The 16752-nt window shown below is 36.6% G+C and overlaps 1 protein-coding gene across 2 annotated transcripts in view; it reads left to right on the top strand.

Moving 5' to 3' along the window:
• The window catches only part of PRKCA (protein kinase C alpha), a 2412375-nt gene that overhangs the window by 1903953 nt on the left and 491670 nt on the right, over positions 1–16752 (top strand). For both annotated transcript variants that reach the window (XM_044085102.1, XM_044085103.1), the window contains one exon: positions 2178–2269. In XM_044085102.1, the coding sequence (XP_043941037.1) occupies positions 2178–2269 (92 nt within the window). The remainder of the gene's footprint in view (positions 1–2177; positions 2270–16752) is intronic.

Below are 16752 nucleotides of genomic sequence, written 5' to 3'. Positions count from 1 at the left end.
TGTATCTGTGTTCCATTATGTACATTACTGAAAAGAAGAGTCCCTGATTTCAGTGGCATTATTAAAAAAAAAAGTGGAAATAAAGCATTTGTATAATTTCAGTAGTAACTGCTTGCCTACAGTCACATTCAGGTTTATTCATAGACTGTATATGCTTTACCCTCATTATTAAACCATACTGTACAAGTGTATATTGTATTGGGAATTTGCTAGTTACAATGTATTAATTTCCATTTTTGAACTCAAGTAACTTGTGGGAACAGCATCTGATTTTTTCAGACATTGAGTTTTGGTGGGCTTGATTCCCCCCCACAGTAATTTGAGCTCCCCCGTACCCCTTCTTGATTATGGTCCACATTGAGACATTTCAGGGGAAAGACAATCTTATGGATTTCTTCAGCAGATGTAAGGCTCAACCATGTATACAAAAAGTGGTATTCTCACAGTTGTGTAACCCCTCTCATAGATAAGCAGTCATGCTCCAATTTTGATTAGTACCCCAGAAAACTAAATTAGGCATTGGAGGAAGGAGGGAGTGGGTGTCAAAAGCCAGCTCACCCATTCAGGGTAGGGATAGTACCTCAGCCCACTGCATCACGGACACCTATTAGCTGTCTCAGCAATTGCAGATGGACCAGAAACATAGTGTTATACCAAGACTTGGGCATGACCCAGGCTGTATTGAACATGAGTTGAATTGCTTATGCCAAAAGACGCCTGCATTGTACAACATCTGCTCCCTGAGGCTGCTGCTCTGGAGCGGTGTGAGGCATAAAAAAAACAGTGACCGCTCGGATACTGACCTCCTATGACAAGCTCTCACGCAGAAGGAAAGAATGGTCTACATAACTCAAGGGATGCTCTAGACATCTCAAAGGAGACTCAATGACAAGACAGTGAAGAAAAAATACAGAAAAAAAAATGTTGCCAGAAAGAATACAAGCGGCAAGAGTCAGCATCTTTGTCAACAAACGTAAAAATACACCACGAACAACTTTGAAACAAAAAAAACAAAATGTAGAGGTGACAGTATCCCAAACAGCTCGGAGAAATGATTGGTGTGGATCATTTCTCCGAGCTGTTTGGGATACTGTCACCTCTACATTTTGTTTTTTTTGTTTAAGAGTCAGCATCTTGTTACAGGTTTTGAGTGAATATTTAAGAAATAGTATAACTTCTATCTGCTTCAGTGTCAAATTATCACATTTTTCCCCCAAAATTGCATGCTTTAAACTTTAGAAGCTTGTTTTAATAAACAGTGACAAAAAGATGAAAGTTCAAACACCTTCATTTTCCAAACCTCCTTGTATTAATCCCATTTGTACTATGTGAAGATATATAGGTAATGATAGCTTTGCTCTGTTTTTTTTTATTTTGCTCAATGATTTTGTGGTCAAACAGATCTTCATGTTTTACTTCTTATGTGTACGTTACTGTTGTAGAATATAGTCACATCACATTTTGCACTGTGTCCAGTTTCCTTGTTTACATTCTACTTTTTTGCACCTGTATTATTTGTTATGCTTACAGTAATATCCCACCCAGTTCTCCAACAGGATTAACCAACCTAGTAAGTGAAATAATAAAAGTAGTCATTTGTTTTCATACCTGTCAACTGTCCAGATTTTTGTCTCTTATTTTTGGTCTGTTCCTCATAAAATGTGTGGTTTTCAGGTAACTCATTGAGGGTTGAAGTCACTAAAAATGATAAGAAAATTGAGTTTCAGACTTCATACCCTTCAGAAAATTAATGCTAAAGCAAAAGCTGTTATTTCATCAACTTTCTAAGTTCATAAGAGCAACATTAAAAAATAAGTTCCTATTTTTGGGCCTTTGTCCTTGCCATTATTTTTGGCTTTGTCCACATTTCTTGCATTAAGTAGTTGAGAGGTATTATTTTACAGGCACTGATTTCAATGAATTTTTCCATGCAATGTGAATTTCTAGTCAATAGATGGTGATTGAAAGTTGCTTTGATTTTCTGGTAGATTGATTTGCATGGCTTTAGGACTGCATTTCTGTTGGGAATCTTTTTTCTTCACATAGTTAACTGGCGTTGGGTAACTGATGTAGACATGAATAAATGATAGTTTATATAGGATGATATATTGTAAAGAGTATTGTACTTTGCCAAGTATGATACGAGCAACTGAAATGTGTTCCTTCTTTTGTACTAGGACCGTTTATATTTCGTTATGGAATATGTGAATGGGGGAGACCTCATGTACCACATTCAGCAGGTGGGGAAGTTTAAGGAGCCACAAGCAGTGTAAGTATCAGTCCTGACGACTGTTCCCAACAAGATGGTCAATTCAACATATTATATAGTTATAGGAGGTATTATTCATAAAGCTCAAGGTATTAAAAAGTAACATTTTTAATCCTAGACATACAAACATAGCCACAAAAATGCAAAGCCTGTTCTGTGATACATACAACATCACATACCTGATAAGGGGATAGGGCCTCATACTTTATACCTCATCTGTTATCCCCCCTCCCTTTTTATAGTGTTTCCTCTTAGACTTCATTTTACCATGGTACACAGTTTCCTTATGCTGAGAGTGTGATGTTTTCTTTCAGAGATGAACAGATGGATGGAACTTGTCATTATTCACTTAAATCCAGAGACATTAATGAAAAGCTTGAAAGGATCAAAATCCTTATCTGGGTTGTTTTGACATCCGGCAATTTCTGGGTCTATCTCATACACGAACTACAAGAGACAAACATTAAAAGTTTATAGCTGCATGTTTTACTGCCCTTCTGACACATTGAAAGCATGCACTAATGGATAGGCGACCCAGATTTCTGTAGCTAAGCTTGTACTTTGTCATAGGAGAATGCTAAACTCCTTCAGTAAATCCTGGATAGGGCTTGTGGGTGGGAGGATATACACTAGGTGTCTGTTTTTTGAGAAGTGAGTGCGGTCAAATTAAGTCTGGAAATGGCATCTCAAGTATTTTATTTTGGATGAGCACATCACTTTATTAGTGTGTGCTAATGGCATGTTTATGTATTCTGACATGGTTTAATGCTTAGAATAGAGTAACTATCCATTGCTTTAGATTTTTCATCCTTTTAGGTCCTTAAGAAATAACACTGAAAGTATTTCTGATTTGTAGCACTACTTCGTGTGTTAGTTGAACCTGAAAGAAAGAGAAATACAACCTGCCACTGCCCTTAGTATTTCTTATAAGCAAGGTATATTATATTGTAACAATACGGGCAACATTTACATGAAAATATGGTGTTCTATAAAGTGTTTTATAGCAAGGTATGCAATAGAAGGCAAAAATCCTATATTCTTTAAAACTTAAAAATCCTGGTAGGTATGGAGTTACTTGTGCCTTTCAACCTCCTGAGAAATGTGTGTACACATTCCCTGTAATTTTTCCCACACCCTAACATTATTCAAGAAAGAAATGGAAGTGTATTTATTCAAAAAAAACATATGACTGTACTTTGTTCTATTATGGAATTATATGCTATTCTGTTATTCTACATAGTGTGCATTATTTATTTATTTTATACAGTAATCTGGGGAAAAACAGCTTAAACTAAATTTGAATTATTATTAGATGTCACTGAAGGGCTTTAACCTGCTTTAATAAATGAACCAGTAACGGTGAATATATATTTATTGTATCTGTTGTGCTAAATAATTTTGCTGAGTCTGCACACTGAAGAGAGAAATTATTTTTACATTTATAATTCGGAGCAGACAGCAGTAGCAAACTACGGCAATAACATCAAGCTTTATTCTGCAGCCATTGTTCTGGATGAGCCAGTGGATTCCAGAATGGATTTCATTGATCATTGTATTATTATGAATCATTTTATTACTCAGCAGGACTAACATGCTTCAGAAAAGATTTGGTGTATATAAGACTTTTACAAAGAAGTGGCAGTTTCACTGGCACAACAGGTAGTGCACTCATCTTTAGTGCAGAAGGTTGTGAGTTCTAGTCCCACACCAAGAAGATGGAGTCCTGACAATGCAGTGCAGCATAAAAGGTTGCTGGACTGATGAGCGTGTCATTCTTCAGATGTGGTGGTAAACTGAGGTCCAATCTGCCTGAGTTGGTTATAACTCAGGTGAATGTAAAAGATCACACAGCACCTATTGAAAACAGTAGAGGTCCTTTTTAGGAAGGGGTCTTTATCACATAAATAAAAAGTACAGTGTTTGATTGACCTCTGGTTGTTATCTGGGCTTGTAATAGTTTGCAGACTGATAGCTTAGTATTTACCTGTGAACTTATACAATATACAACCTAAATCAGACAGTAACCAAAACAACCACATTCTTTTAGGTTGGGGATTGGCATAATAGTTAACGTGTTTCTCTCACAGACACATGGTACAGGGTATGATTCTCACCTTTGAAAAGGAAATTGGCTAGGCTTAAAATATCCCGCAATATAAGTTAGCCTAGTATGTACTTATGAACAAAGAGTGAACAAACGTGAGTTACTAGAAATAATAGCATACACAGCTGTTTGATTTTTGTTTATGCAGGCAGTGAGGTAAATAAATGTTGTGTAAAATATATTCATAGCCCGAGGAATTGGTCACAGTCGGGCATAGCTTATATTGAAGTCCTCATCAATAGATCAACGCACATTGACTCCTACAGTTATCTAAGTTACAGCTCATAGATCAAAAAAACATTTTTCTTCAGTCCCGGCAATCACAAGTGTTAGGAAATACTACAGCACCATAATACTATAGCCTGGATTCATCAACATATTACGCAAGGCGCAAGCATGCCTGTGTGTCATTAGCTCATTCTACCTAATACAGAGAGAACATTTGAGAAGGCCAACCCACTTAGTTTCTTAACCTTGAATTATCTATGTTCCTCCTTTCTCCCTTTCCACTTTACTAAAAAAAAAAAAAAAAAAAAAATAAAAAAAAAATCTACCATTGCTAGAATCTCCTTGTGTTCTGATTGAATGTGCTTCTCAAGCAGTCTGGAAATATAGAGCTGCTAAGTATATTTTTGGCACTTTTTAACTGTTCTGAGCTGAATAAAACAATAATTGAATTCAGTTCAGAATACCATTTAAATAAATTGCATTTATTTAAACTGTATTTGCTTTAATATTGCTACAACTCGTATTGTAGCTTGCACTGCATTTGAATTGTTTTTAGTGCTGTTTTAGCTGCTTCTAAACTTATTTCCTGCCTTTCCTGTAACTAGTCTAGTCCAGATACGGATTTGTTGTATCCAGGACTGTTTGTAAACTTCTGAGCCCCCCCCCAGCTTTTCTGTGTTGGAGGGAAACCTTCTAGCTTATCAGTGGAAGTGGTAAATACTAATTAGCCTATCTACCATAAGAGGAGTGGTTTCTGGCCTAGAAATTGAAGTTTATTAGCCGGTTGGGCCATTTTTTCAACTTTCTGCTGTAGGTCCCCAACCATGTCCCAAGACTCACCCTCCACGTTCTCTAAGCATCCTAGAGAATATTCGGGTCCAACCTAACACTCTCATACTGGGTGACTTCAATTACCCCTCTATTAACTGGGAAAACTACTCATGTACCAATACACTTTCCCAACATTTCCTGGAATTCATTAATTCCAATGCCCTGGACCAGCTCATTCTTATCCCCACTCAAGGTAGCAACATCCTTGACCTGGTCATTACTAACATGGGTAACCGTTGCTCTACACCAGTAGTCAACTCCTTCCTGGTTAAATCTGACCACAAACTAATCACCTTGGAAATCCACCCCCCCCCCCCACCCCTCGCAAAGGTAATCGCCATGAAAAACTTCTCCAAAGCTAACTTTGGGCTCCTGCAAACAGAGGTGGCTAACTTCACGGCACCCATGCAAATGGAGAATAATTGTTTAACCGCCGAATCATACACTAATGCGCACTGTATGAACACATACACAAATGCAAGGATCACACCATACCCAATAGAACCAAGACATTCTCCTCCAAAAAAAGGAATCCAAGCTGGTGGTCCCCTGCCATAAACAAACTCTACAACAGAAGGAAAAAAGTGATGCGGAATAAGGTAAAGTCCCAAGACGGGAAAAACTTTATCAGCCACAACAAAAAGTTGAGATCCCTCATCAAATCCTCTAAAGTTAAATAGGAAAACAGAATTGCTGCAGATAATAAAGACAACCACAGGGCCTTTTTTAGTTATGTAAAGAATCTCCATGGCAATACCCAGATTTGCTCTGAGCTACTGCACAATGGTACCTCCTATACCGAACCAACAGATATTGCCAGTATACTGGCCGACAGATTCAGTGCCAACTTTACCCCCCCCCCCCAAAGGACCAATCGTAATACCAGTAGATTGCCAGGCACCCAGTATTAATGCTGCACAGGTTAAAACAGCACTGTTCAAGGCCAAGAATACAGCTTCTATGGAACCTGACAGTATCCCTAGCTGTGTTCTACATGAACTACAGAGTGAACTGGCACCACACCTGTGTGCCCTGTTCAATCACAGCCTCACCTCAGGCTTTGTCCCTACCAAATGGCGCACTGCTACAGTCATCCCTCTCCGCAGAGGAGGAGCAACTATAGACCCTGGGAACTATCGCCCCATTAGCCTAATGAGTCTGATATGCAAAGCTATGGCATGCATCATCATGGACCTAATAAACAAGGATATAGGGAATCTCCAAAATCTGGATCCCACACAGTTTGGTTTTGTGAAGGGTAGATCATGCCTGCTGAACCTGGTCGACTTCTTTGAGTCAGTCACTAGAGCTGTGGATGAAGGCAATGTGGTTCATACAGCCTACATTGATCTAGCCAAAGCCTTTGATACCATTCCCCACTCGGGAATCATAGAAAAACTCACTAAGCTAGGCATCAACCCCTATATCACTAGGTGGGTTGCAAACTGGCTCACAGGTAGAACACACAGTGTGAAAGTAGCTGACTCCAAGTCAGACTGCCGACCAGTCACGAGTGGAGTCCCACAGGGTTCAGTCCTGCATCCTCTCCTGTTTGGAATCTACTTCCCTGAAGTCCGGGACAACACGAAGGGACTCTGGCTGACAAAGTTCGCAGATGATTGCAAGTTGGGAGCTATTATTAACTCCCCAAGTGATGTTGACATCCTGCAGAAAGACCTCACTGAGACCAACGACTGATGTCAGAACCATGACCTTAAGCTCAATGCCAAAAAAATGTGCCATCATCCCCTTTGGGAAAAACTCAGTTCCCATGAATTACCACATCGATGTTAGTCCACTGAACACAGAAGGCGTTATAAGAGATCTGGGAACATAGTTTGACAGCAACCTCTCTTTTGACCACCACATTGCCACTGTGGTCAGAAAGTCCTATGTGGCACATTTCATTACTAAGAATTTTGAATCCGGGAAGAAAGAGGTCATTGTCTCCCTCTATTCTTCCCTCATTAGGGCAATCATTGAGTACAATGCCCCATTTGGCATGTACCTCACTAGACACCTGCAACAACTGGAGAGGCCACAAATGTACCTCACAAAGATGATCATAGGCCTTAAACAGTTGTCCTATATGGACAGACTCAGAAGACTCCAACTATTCTCTGTTTCATATCGTCTACTTAGAGGCGATCTCTGCTTCACTTACAAAGCTATGTCTGACCCAGCTCTGTTAGAAATGCTACTTCTAAAGAAATCCCTATCCCTCCGCACCACACGCTCCAGAGACCTCAACCTCATTACCACAATAAATAGAACATGCTGGAAGGACAGGTTCATAACCCAGAGACTGCACATGCTATGGAATAGGCTTCCCATACATGTCAAACAAAGCACCTCACTGGCCCTCTTCAAGAAAAATCTTGATGAGTGGATGGGAAATAGAAAATTCACCCCAGGGATCACTTTAGTGGCTCTACTCGACAGAGGCACTGGGAGCTAATGTCGGGTGGCACGATGCCAGGGTAATCCTATGGGCTAGGCTTGTAAAGGCTCCAGGGCCACACCTATGAGCATGTAAAAATGGCTGATGTACTTCTAAGGAAGTCTGGAATCTGCTATGCCATGCCACCGTATACTGCCTGTCACTATCTGGATCACCACAGCATAGAGGTATGCAAACAACCTCTTTGCTGTTGGCCACAACCTGAAGGATGTGGCAGTAGTATTAGTACAAAGAGCAGCTGCAGTTGAAATCACATGAAATAGCTAGGACTGACCAGCAAAAGTCACTTGATCTGTCATGTATAACGTAATATTTATTTGTTCAGTCAGTAATGAGGCATCCAATGTAAGTTATGTTTGATTGTGATGATACTGTTAAGGGTTTCATTAGGTAGCCATTCTGTGAAACCCATTCCTCCTTTCCCAGCAAAGCAAGGCAATAACAGTGGTAATTACCAGTATGCTTGTGCATTTCTGTCTTAAGAAGGAACATGTGCAGTTTCTACATCATAAATGTAGTTTATTTTAAACAAACAAACACAAAAGTACATCACCACACCTAGCACTGAAATCCATCATGCAACAGTGGATCTATGTTTAATCATTATGTTGCCTTTCACTGAATCTAGTTTGTGTTAACATTGTCAGTGTCACAACCGGTAGCACACTTTCTTTTGAAACAGAAGGCTGTGGGTTCTATTACCACACCAGATAGATAAACTGCTGACACTGCATTGCAGCACAAGGAGGGTTCTACACTCCTGAGTGTGCTTTCCTTCAGATGACACACTAAACTGATGCCTCATCTGCTTGACTTGATTGCAGTTCGGGTGGATGTAAAAGATTCCACCGCACCTATCAAAGAGTAGGGGTTCTTTATTATTAATTATAACAACTTGCATACGCTATTTACATTATATACCTTATTTACAGTTAATTATGTCTTAAATTGCAAGATAATATAACTTCATTTATTTCAATTATTCCCCCCACCCTTTTTTCCACAACCAAGAACGTATCTTCTTCAAAATTTCAGACTTTACCCATTTCCCGTTATATTTTATTTCATTCAGTCTTTCATTCCATACAATCTGTAATAAATAAAATATTCTTTTTTTATAATTTTCACCTTTGTGGTTACCATAGTACCCATATTCTATCATATTCATGTTTATATCATTTATAGTTTTAAGATCTTCCAATATGTTAGTTTCACATAATTTCTCACGCAATTTTCTCATTCACATACAATTAAAAAAAAAAGTTCTGTTGTTTCAACTTCCCAATAATTACATGCCGTCTCCTGAAACTTCTTATAGGGCATATTTGCTTTAGCAAGTAGTTTACTTAATGTCAGTCAACACATGAAGTCTTTACATTCATACATCTTTTTACTCTATATAAGCCTTGTTTTAATTCATTTTTTTCATTTTCTAAATTCCTCTAAGGGTAAATATAATAGTGTTCACTCGTTATATCGAAATAACATTTTTTTCTGTTTTTTTTCTACATTTTCTACTTTTTAATTTCCATATTAATGTTTATTTCTGATATTCTTTTACATCATCGTTCACATTATTGTTCTATCTTTTCCCACATCTTATTCTTTCACAAACATCATTATATGTGAATTTCATTACATCATTTACTAAATTCCTATTTTCTTCTTTTAATCCTGTCAGCATTCTGTAAAGATTCAAAGAAGCTTAATGAACTATAGCATTGATTAACCCTAATCCTCTTCCTCCTTTCTTGACATACAAAATAATTTTCCTTATAGGATTTAGCCTTGATCCCCATGTACATGAAAATACAATCAACAGCTCTTTTTCATACTTTGGTGGGATCATATTTACACTTGCTGAGTAGGCAATCTTATCTAAAAGAATAGAATTTATTAAATATATTTTTTCTTATATGACAGATCTGTATGATCTCTAAAACAAACATATTTCTTTCAGTGTTTGTATACTTCTCTCCCATTGTATTTCTCTTTCTGTATTTATTCCAGATATTATTCCAAGATATCTTTTTCTTTATCATTAAAGTGAATACCTTCTAATTCACCCAAAAATCCTTTACTTTTGTCTTTATTAATACATAAGCCAAGCATATTTAAATACTTAAAAGAAGAAAATGAAATATTCCACTGTGGATTATTGGTCCTGAAGTAGACAAATTGAATTTAAAATAGTGGATCAAACAGCACACGAACCACAGCACATAAAATAAAAGAATTTTAATCAGGTTAGCGCTTTCATGCCATTCACAGAACTTCTTCCGACCATTAAAATAAATATACATCTAAATTAATTATATAATACATAAAAATCACATGATGATGAAAAGGCCCATTAAAACACTTCCACATCACTTAAATTATGAGCTGTAAGGAATGGTCTTAAGAGGACCTTTCCATTCAGGCTGGGATACCTGTCCGCTTGAAGCCTAATGACTGTCTGCACCGACACACATATAAACATATTCCAGAAATTTAGTGTCTCAAAATATCATCAAGAAGAATTCAGCAAAAGGTCTCATTTCCTTTTCAACATATGTAGAGAGGGGTTCCATCAACCACTCTCTACCTGACACAGTTGGTCTCATTGGTGTTAACCATGAGTCTTTATGTATCTTGCGGAGGCCATACAATACAGATATGACTGGTGATTCAACAGTAAAGTACTTAAACAAATACAGTGATATAATTCTACTCAGCAAACAGTCGTATAACATGGAATCAACAGAATTAAAAAGGCAACCAAATAATTCTCATTAAAAGTTACATAAATTGATTCATCTGATAACATTTCCAACATGGTTTGAATATAGAAACTTTTATCCATAATAACAGTTGCTCTGCCCTTATCTGCATGGGGAATAGGCAAGTTATCATCAGTGCATAATTCTTGCAAAGCTTCACATTCAGCAGCACTCAGCAAAAAGTTTTACCTAAGCAGCCGTCATTAAAAGCAACTCATAGGTCATTTTCACATACTCGATAAAAAGCTTCTGATAATGAGTCTAAAGCTGGAACAAAAACACTGGGTTTCTTGCATAACGAGACACCTACACTGGTGAAAAATAAATGATTCAACATTACATTTCATGCAGACATTCTTAAATCTAAATAGTATCCACTACCTGTACTTTGGTAGCTGTGATAAACAATAAGCTGTTTTTCAATAATGTGACCTGTACATAAGTTAAGGCCTTTGATGAAAGATTATGAATCACTGGTTCATTATAGTTCCTACATCTTCTTTGTACTCTTGTATGACCTGGGATCTGGTCCTGAATTGTGCTTTGTGCATTTTCTCCCTCGACTCACAGAACAATTTGAATATAAAGAATCCAGTTTCTTGATTGGTAGATGGAGGGATTGAAAAAGCAAAGGCGGTTCTTTCTGAATGCTTGTCTTCCTTCGTAAATCCAGTTGGATAACATAAGAAGAAATAGCAGGGGTACTACTTGTTGCTGTGAGAGCAGTTGTCTCACTGTCTTGAAGAACCATCAGTCAAAGGTACAGTTTCATATACCATGGTAATGTTATCACCATTCTCACCTCACTTCACCATGTCATTCTTTGGCCAGGAAAAAACATGCCCAAGTTTAAAATCAGACATATCTCTGTCCCACTTCTTTTGGCTAATTAGTTGCTGCTCATAAGCACTCATATTATCCAGCACTTCATTCAGAGCTGTAAAAAATTCTTCAGGAGGAGTGGTCATTTGCAGTTGTTGTTGATGTTTAATGACATCATCAAAAATGGTCAATACTGTTGGGCTCCAATTTTTAATATCTTAATTTTTATTCCTTTTTCCATATAAATTTCATAACCTCTGTGCATTTGTCTTTTAACTATCCTGTTTTCTAAACACTCACTCACTACTTCCACAAAATACATGTTTTGCCATTCTTCCATATTATAATACATATAATACTCTGCCGTCTGTTCCTGTAGCTTTGCCAATATCCAGATCTTTTAAAATTTCGTCAAACTCTCCTACATTTATATTTTTTCTATAATTTGATTCTCTTCCTTACTTAATTTATTTACTTTCTATATCTGCTTCCCTTTTATCTCCATTTTCTTAAATGTATTTTTATGTACTGCTTTACTACTTCAAATATTTGTCTTGTATATTCACCCTTTCTCCTTCATTGTTTTCCAACTTCCTTATTATCTTGTCATTTTCTTTCACTATCTTACTCAAATATGGAGCCATTTCTTCATTTTTCCCTTGTAGAAAATACCTTTGTTTATATAACATTTTTTATATTCTCTTGGTTCATTTCATATATGTCTTTTTTTCCTTTTCATAAAAGCTTTTGTTATTTTTAATGCCTCTCTAAATACTACCTGACTTAATACATTTTTGTTTGTCTGTCCTTCTTCCCATTGCTTGAAATTAAAAAAAAAAAACATTTTTTATATTTTTCTTTAAAACGTATCTACCAATCAGTCCAGTTTTCATAGAACATTCTCATTTCTACATGATCTTTCCATAGTTGATCAATTTCCTTTCTATTTCCCTCATCTAAATCTTTCTAATTAAATATTTTAATACCTTTACATAACCTTATATATTCTTCATTTTTCTTCACTTCTACCCATGTAAACAAGTGATCTGAAAAAAACAGTTTTCTTTATTCCTTTTTATAATTTTAAACTTTCAGATATTACAAAAAAATCAATTTCTGTTTTAATCTAATTTCTAAGTCCAATGCTTATTACCCCTGATATATGAAAAACGTTCCACTCTTCATTAATTGATATTCTGTCTTGACATCATTCCCTTCTTTCTTTCTTTTCCTTAGATCACAGTTAAAATCTCCCAGTAAAATTATTTCATATTTACTCCTTTATAATTTAAGATTTTTTAAACATTTCCTCTCTTCTGTTTTTCTGCCTAATTCAATTATAATCTAATCTAGTATTTTAACTATTCCATTACATAACACACCAGTCCCTGAACATGTATTTTTCCCATATTACAATGTTTTTACCCCATAACTCTTCCGTCTGCATCCTTTCTTTTTCTGTTAATATCCTTGTGTCTTCTAAGATAATTACATGCATATCAAACAACATACACCATTCTAAAACACCTAACCTTCTTTGAAGGTTCTTTATACTACTAACATTTATTGATGGGGTTTTCAGTTTTTTTCCATCTTGCCCCTTGTCTTTTTTTATTCTTTCACAACCACATTTTTTCCTTTCCTATCTTTCACCCTTCTCCCTATTGAATTATTTTTTCCTCTCACTATTGTCCAGCTTATGTCTTCTTCACTTGTTTCCAGTACCAATTCCTCATCTTCATTATTCTTATTTTCCTCATATATTATTTTTTATTCTCCTCTTGTATGGTATTCTGTTTTGCATGCTCATGTTCTACACTTTTTTTCTATATCATATACACATCACTGTATTTGTTCTTGTTTTTTCCTACTTGTATCTTTTCATTGCAGTTTACCCAATTATGTCCCATTTTCCTATATTTTCTAAACATCAAATCAAATTTGTTTGCTTCATGTCCCATCTTTCCACAAGCAAAACATTTTCTCTTATCACAATTACTTATTAAATGATCATTCTTTCCACAAAAGAAACACATTTTTGGCTGTCACCTATATCTTACAAAACCACTATTGCCTTTGATATTTATTATGCTAGCAATATGTACAATCTTGTCATTTTCCATTTTCAAAATTAGCCCACAATCCCACCCCACAGTCCATAAATCTGTTGTTATATATTTTTTTAATGTCTATAACTTCCTTACATGCAGTCTTTAAACAGTCCTTCGGTGCTTCTTTATCCACCTTAGTCTGAAATTGCACAGCAATTCTTTTTTTCCCTCGCTATTAAAAGTCTGCACTATGTAAGAGTTCCAAAGGTTACAGTCTTTTTTTTCCCTCAAACTTCTCTAAAAAAAAAAACTTTCCATATATTGTCCTGCCTCAAACAAAATGTGGCTATAAGTCTCTTTGTTAAGATGAATAGAAGCTCTTATCTCTTTAGGTAATATTCCCAAAGCCACAGTAACGGTAACCCATAGCCTGTACCTTTCAAGTTGCTTCTGTTCCTTCCTGCTGAGCTGTACAACAAATTTCTTCTTCACAATCTATTTTTCTCCTTCTCCCTCTCCTATTATCTTTCTGCCTTATTTCACTGTTCTTATGTATAATATTTTTTCTTTTCTGTAATTTCTGTCATCTCCCCAAGATGCTGCTACTTCACTTTTCTGGCTCACTCTGACTTATCATTTCCTTTAGATATACATACCGCAACCCTCCCAATTGGAGGGTTGTAACAATACATTCCAATCTCCACACAGAAAACATCTTTTTGAAACATTTACTCAGAATCTTGCTAAGCTTTGATAACCTTTTCACCATCCGGCTTCACTTCACCCTTCTCCTGCTTTCTCAGTAACTTGACCGATCCTTCAGCTTCATTCTCCTTGAACAACTGTTGGCTTTCTGATTATGCTGCCTTCTCCAAATTCTTCTCTTCCTTCTGCTGCTCACCATCACACTTCCTTGCTGTCTCCATCTTCCTTCCATTTTCTCCAAGCCACCTATGTACTCAGAATGGAAAAAAGTGTAACAATGAATAGCTTCCTAAATGCTTCAGAATGAGTAGAAGTTCCATGATGCCCTGCACAAATTTCCTTATCACCTTGGGCCTCCCCTGACAAGTCTGCTAGCCTACTAAGACTAATCTCAGTCAACAAATGGATAAATAAAAATTAATAAATAAAAATAAAATAGTTCTGTCAAAAAAAGTCAGCCTTGCATATTATTGACCAGTACAAACTAACTGCTCCTCTACCCACACAACCCTGCATCTCTAAATTCCTTACCCCTACTGTTACTTAGTATTTCTCTGTGGGAAGTTTTCAATTAATTACAAGAAGCAACAGAAAAGAACTGAGGATTCCTAAGTCATCAAAGCAGTAATCATAGTACTAAACATCCCACAGCAGGCTTGTATATTACTACGTCGAAAACTTAATTAATTGAATTTCATTACATCGTAATGTATTCAGCAAAAGTATCGAAAGCTTAAAATGGCGAAAAGTAACCCTGTGTAAATGAATACTTGGCCTAGTGATGTGTAGTACGTAGTGTGATACTGTACTGAGCGAACAGTGAGAAGTTTCCGTTACGTAACTAATAAAGTTAGTAAATGTTTAAACATGTTCTGCAATCAGTAATTAGGTAAAATAATGAATTCCAGTATAAGGGAGGTACAACTTATATAAAATACCACGTTGCCACACGTTTATGTACATGAATTTCTGATGAAATGCAATATGGCCGCAACTGCTTATTCTAACTCCTCGGGAACACTTGGTTCCATATATACAGGTGTCATGTCTCAAAGGAGAAAAGAAATGTTACAGTTATAGGGATATTTGTGTAACCTGGAAAGGACATATAAAGGTAGACAGTACTGGTGCTGTAGGCTAAAGCATATACAAAAGTTCAGAGGTAGAGCAATAACGAAGCAAGTAGTAGAAGGTGATCATTTAGTAAAGTCAGTCGGTCACCTACACGCGCCTGACATTGGTGAAGTAGAAAAGTATACAGCATGTCATAATTTAAAACAGAGTGCCAGCTGTAACAGTAACACAGCAGCTTTACTTATTGATGACTTGATTGCAAGTACGTCTGTAGAACGTTTAACATCTTTGCCTTCATAGGGTTAGACGTAACGAAATATTGAGCTACAGAAAGGTCGCTAACTGTATAGCACATGTAGCACATGTAGATACTACAAAATGTACATTGAGACGGGGGACGTTTATTCAGTCTCGTAGAGCTGATGTGCACAGTAATAGGCACGTTCTTGTGTTCACTACAGTAGACAATCTTCAAAATCTATCATATGCAACTATATGGTTTATGGACGGAATATTTTTGACTACAGGGAAGTTGTGTAGGCAACTATATACAATTCACATGTTGGTAACGTTTCCTACCATAACTAAATGTTTACCACTCATGTTTGCCTTAATGTTACATAAATCTTACAAAGCCTGTAACTATCTTTGGGACTGTGTGCATGAGATAATGTCTGCCAATGAACTGCACTTTAGTGTGACGTATATCATGACCGATTTCGAGTTAGGGTCAATAAAAAGTGTGAGGCACAATTTCAACTCTGTTGTAAGTAAGGGATGCTTTTTTCACTTCACGCAGGCTGTGTGGAGAAATTTGGGACTCGTTAAGTTGTATGGTAGCAATGTTAGTTTCCAATTAGATGTGAAGAGACTTCTTGCGCTAGCATTTCTACGTGAGGAAGATGTCTTAGCAACCTTTAAGTGTGTTACTGAAACATTCCACTGTGATGGGAAAGATTTAGTTAAGTACTTTGCTGAGGCTTATGTACTTGGGACATCCAAGAAAGCAACATACAAGGGGATGCACTGTTAACAGATTCCCTCAGATGTTTCCCATATCCTTTTGGAATGTTAATGATTTGAGTGTAATGTCTTTACCTAGAACTTAGGTTTAAAAGATCGAGTACTTATATACCTAATTACCATCCTTCTATGCTGGCTTTTGATAAGTTAGTTGAAGATGATTTGTATAAATACTTTAGCGATGTACATGGTGGAACCACTCAGAAACTAAAGACTAATTTGAGTTTCAGAGAACGTGAAGCCTTGAAAAAATTACAATCAGATGTTACTATAGTTATCAGACCAGCTGATAAGGGTGGCCCCGTGGTAGTGATGGATACTTGTAGATACCAGCTCTCTATGAGGGAAATGTTGAATGACGATAGATTTTACAGTTTGATTGATCATAATGAGATTACTGTTAGAATCAGCAGTATTAAAGC

The sequence above is a fragment of the Protopterus annectens genome, chromosome 10.part0 (genome assembly GCF_019279795.1).
Source record: "Protopterus annectens isolate FY-2018-M chromosome 10.part0, PAN1.0, whole genome shotgun sequence".
Taxonomy (NCBI): domain Eukaryota; kingdom Metazoa; phylum Chordata; order Ceratodontiformes; family Protopteridae; genus Protopterus; species Protopterus annectens.
The sequence above is the reverse complement of the archived record's forward strand: the minus strand, read 5'-3'. Positions and strand labels throughout refer to the sequence as shown.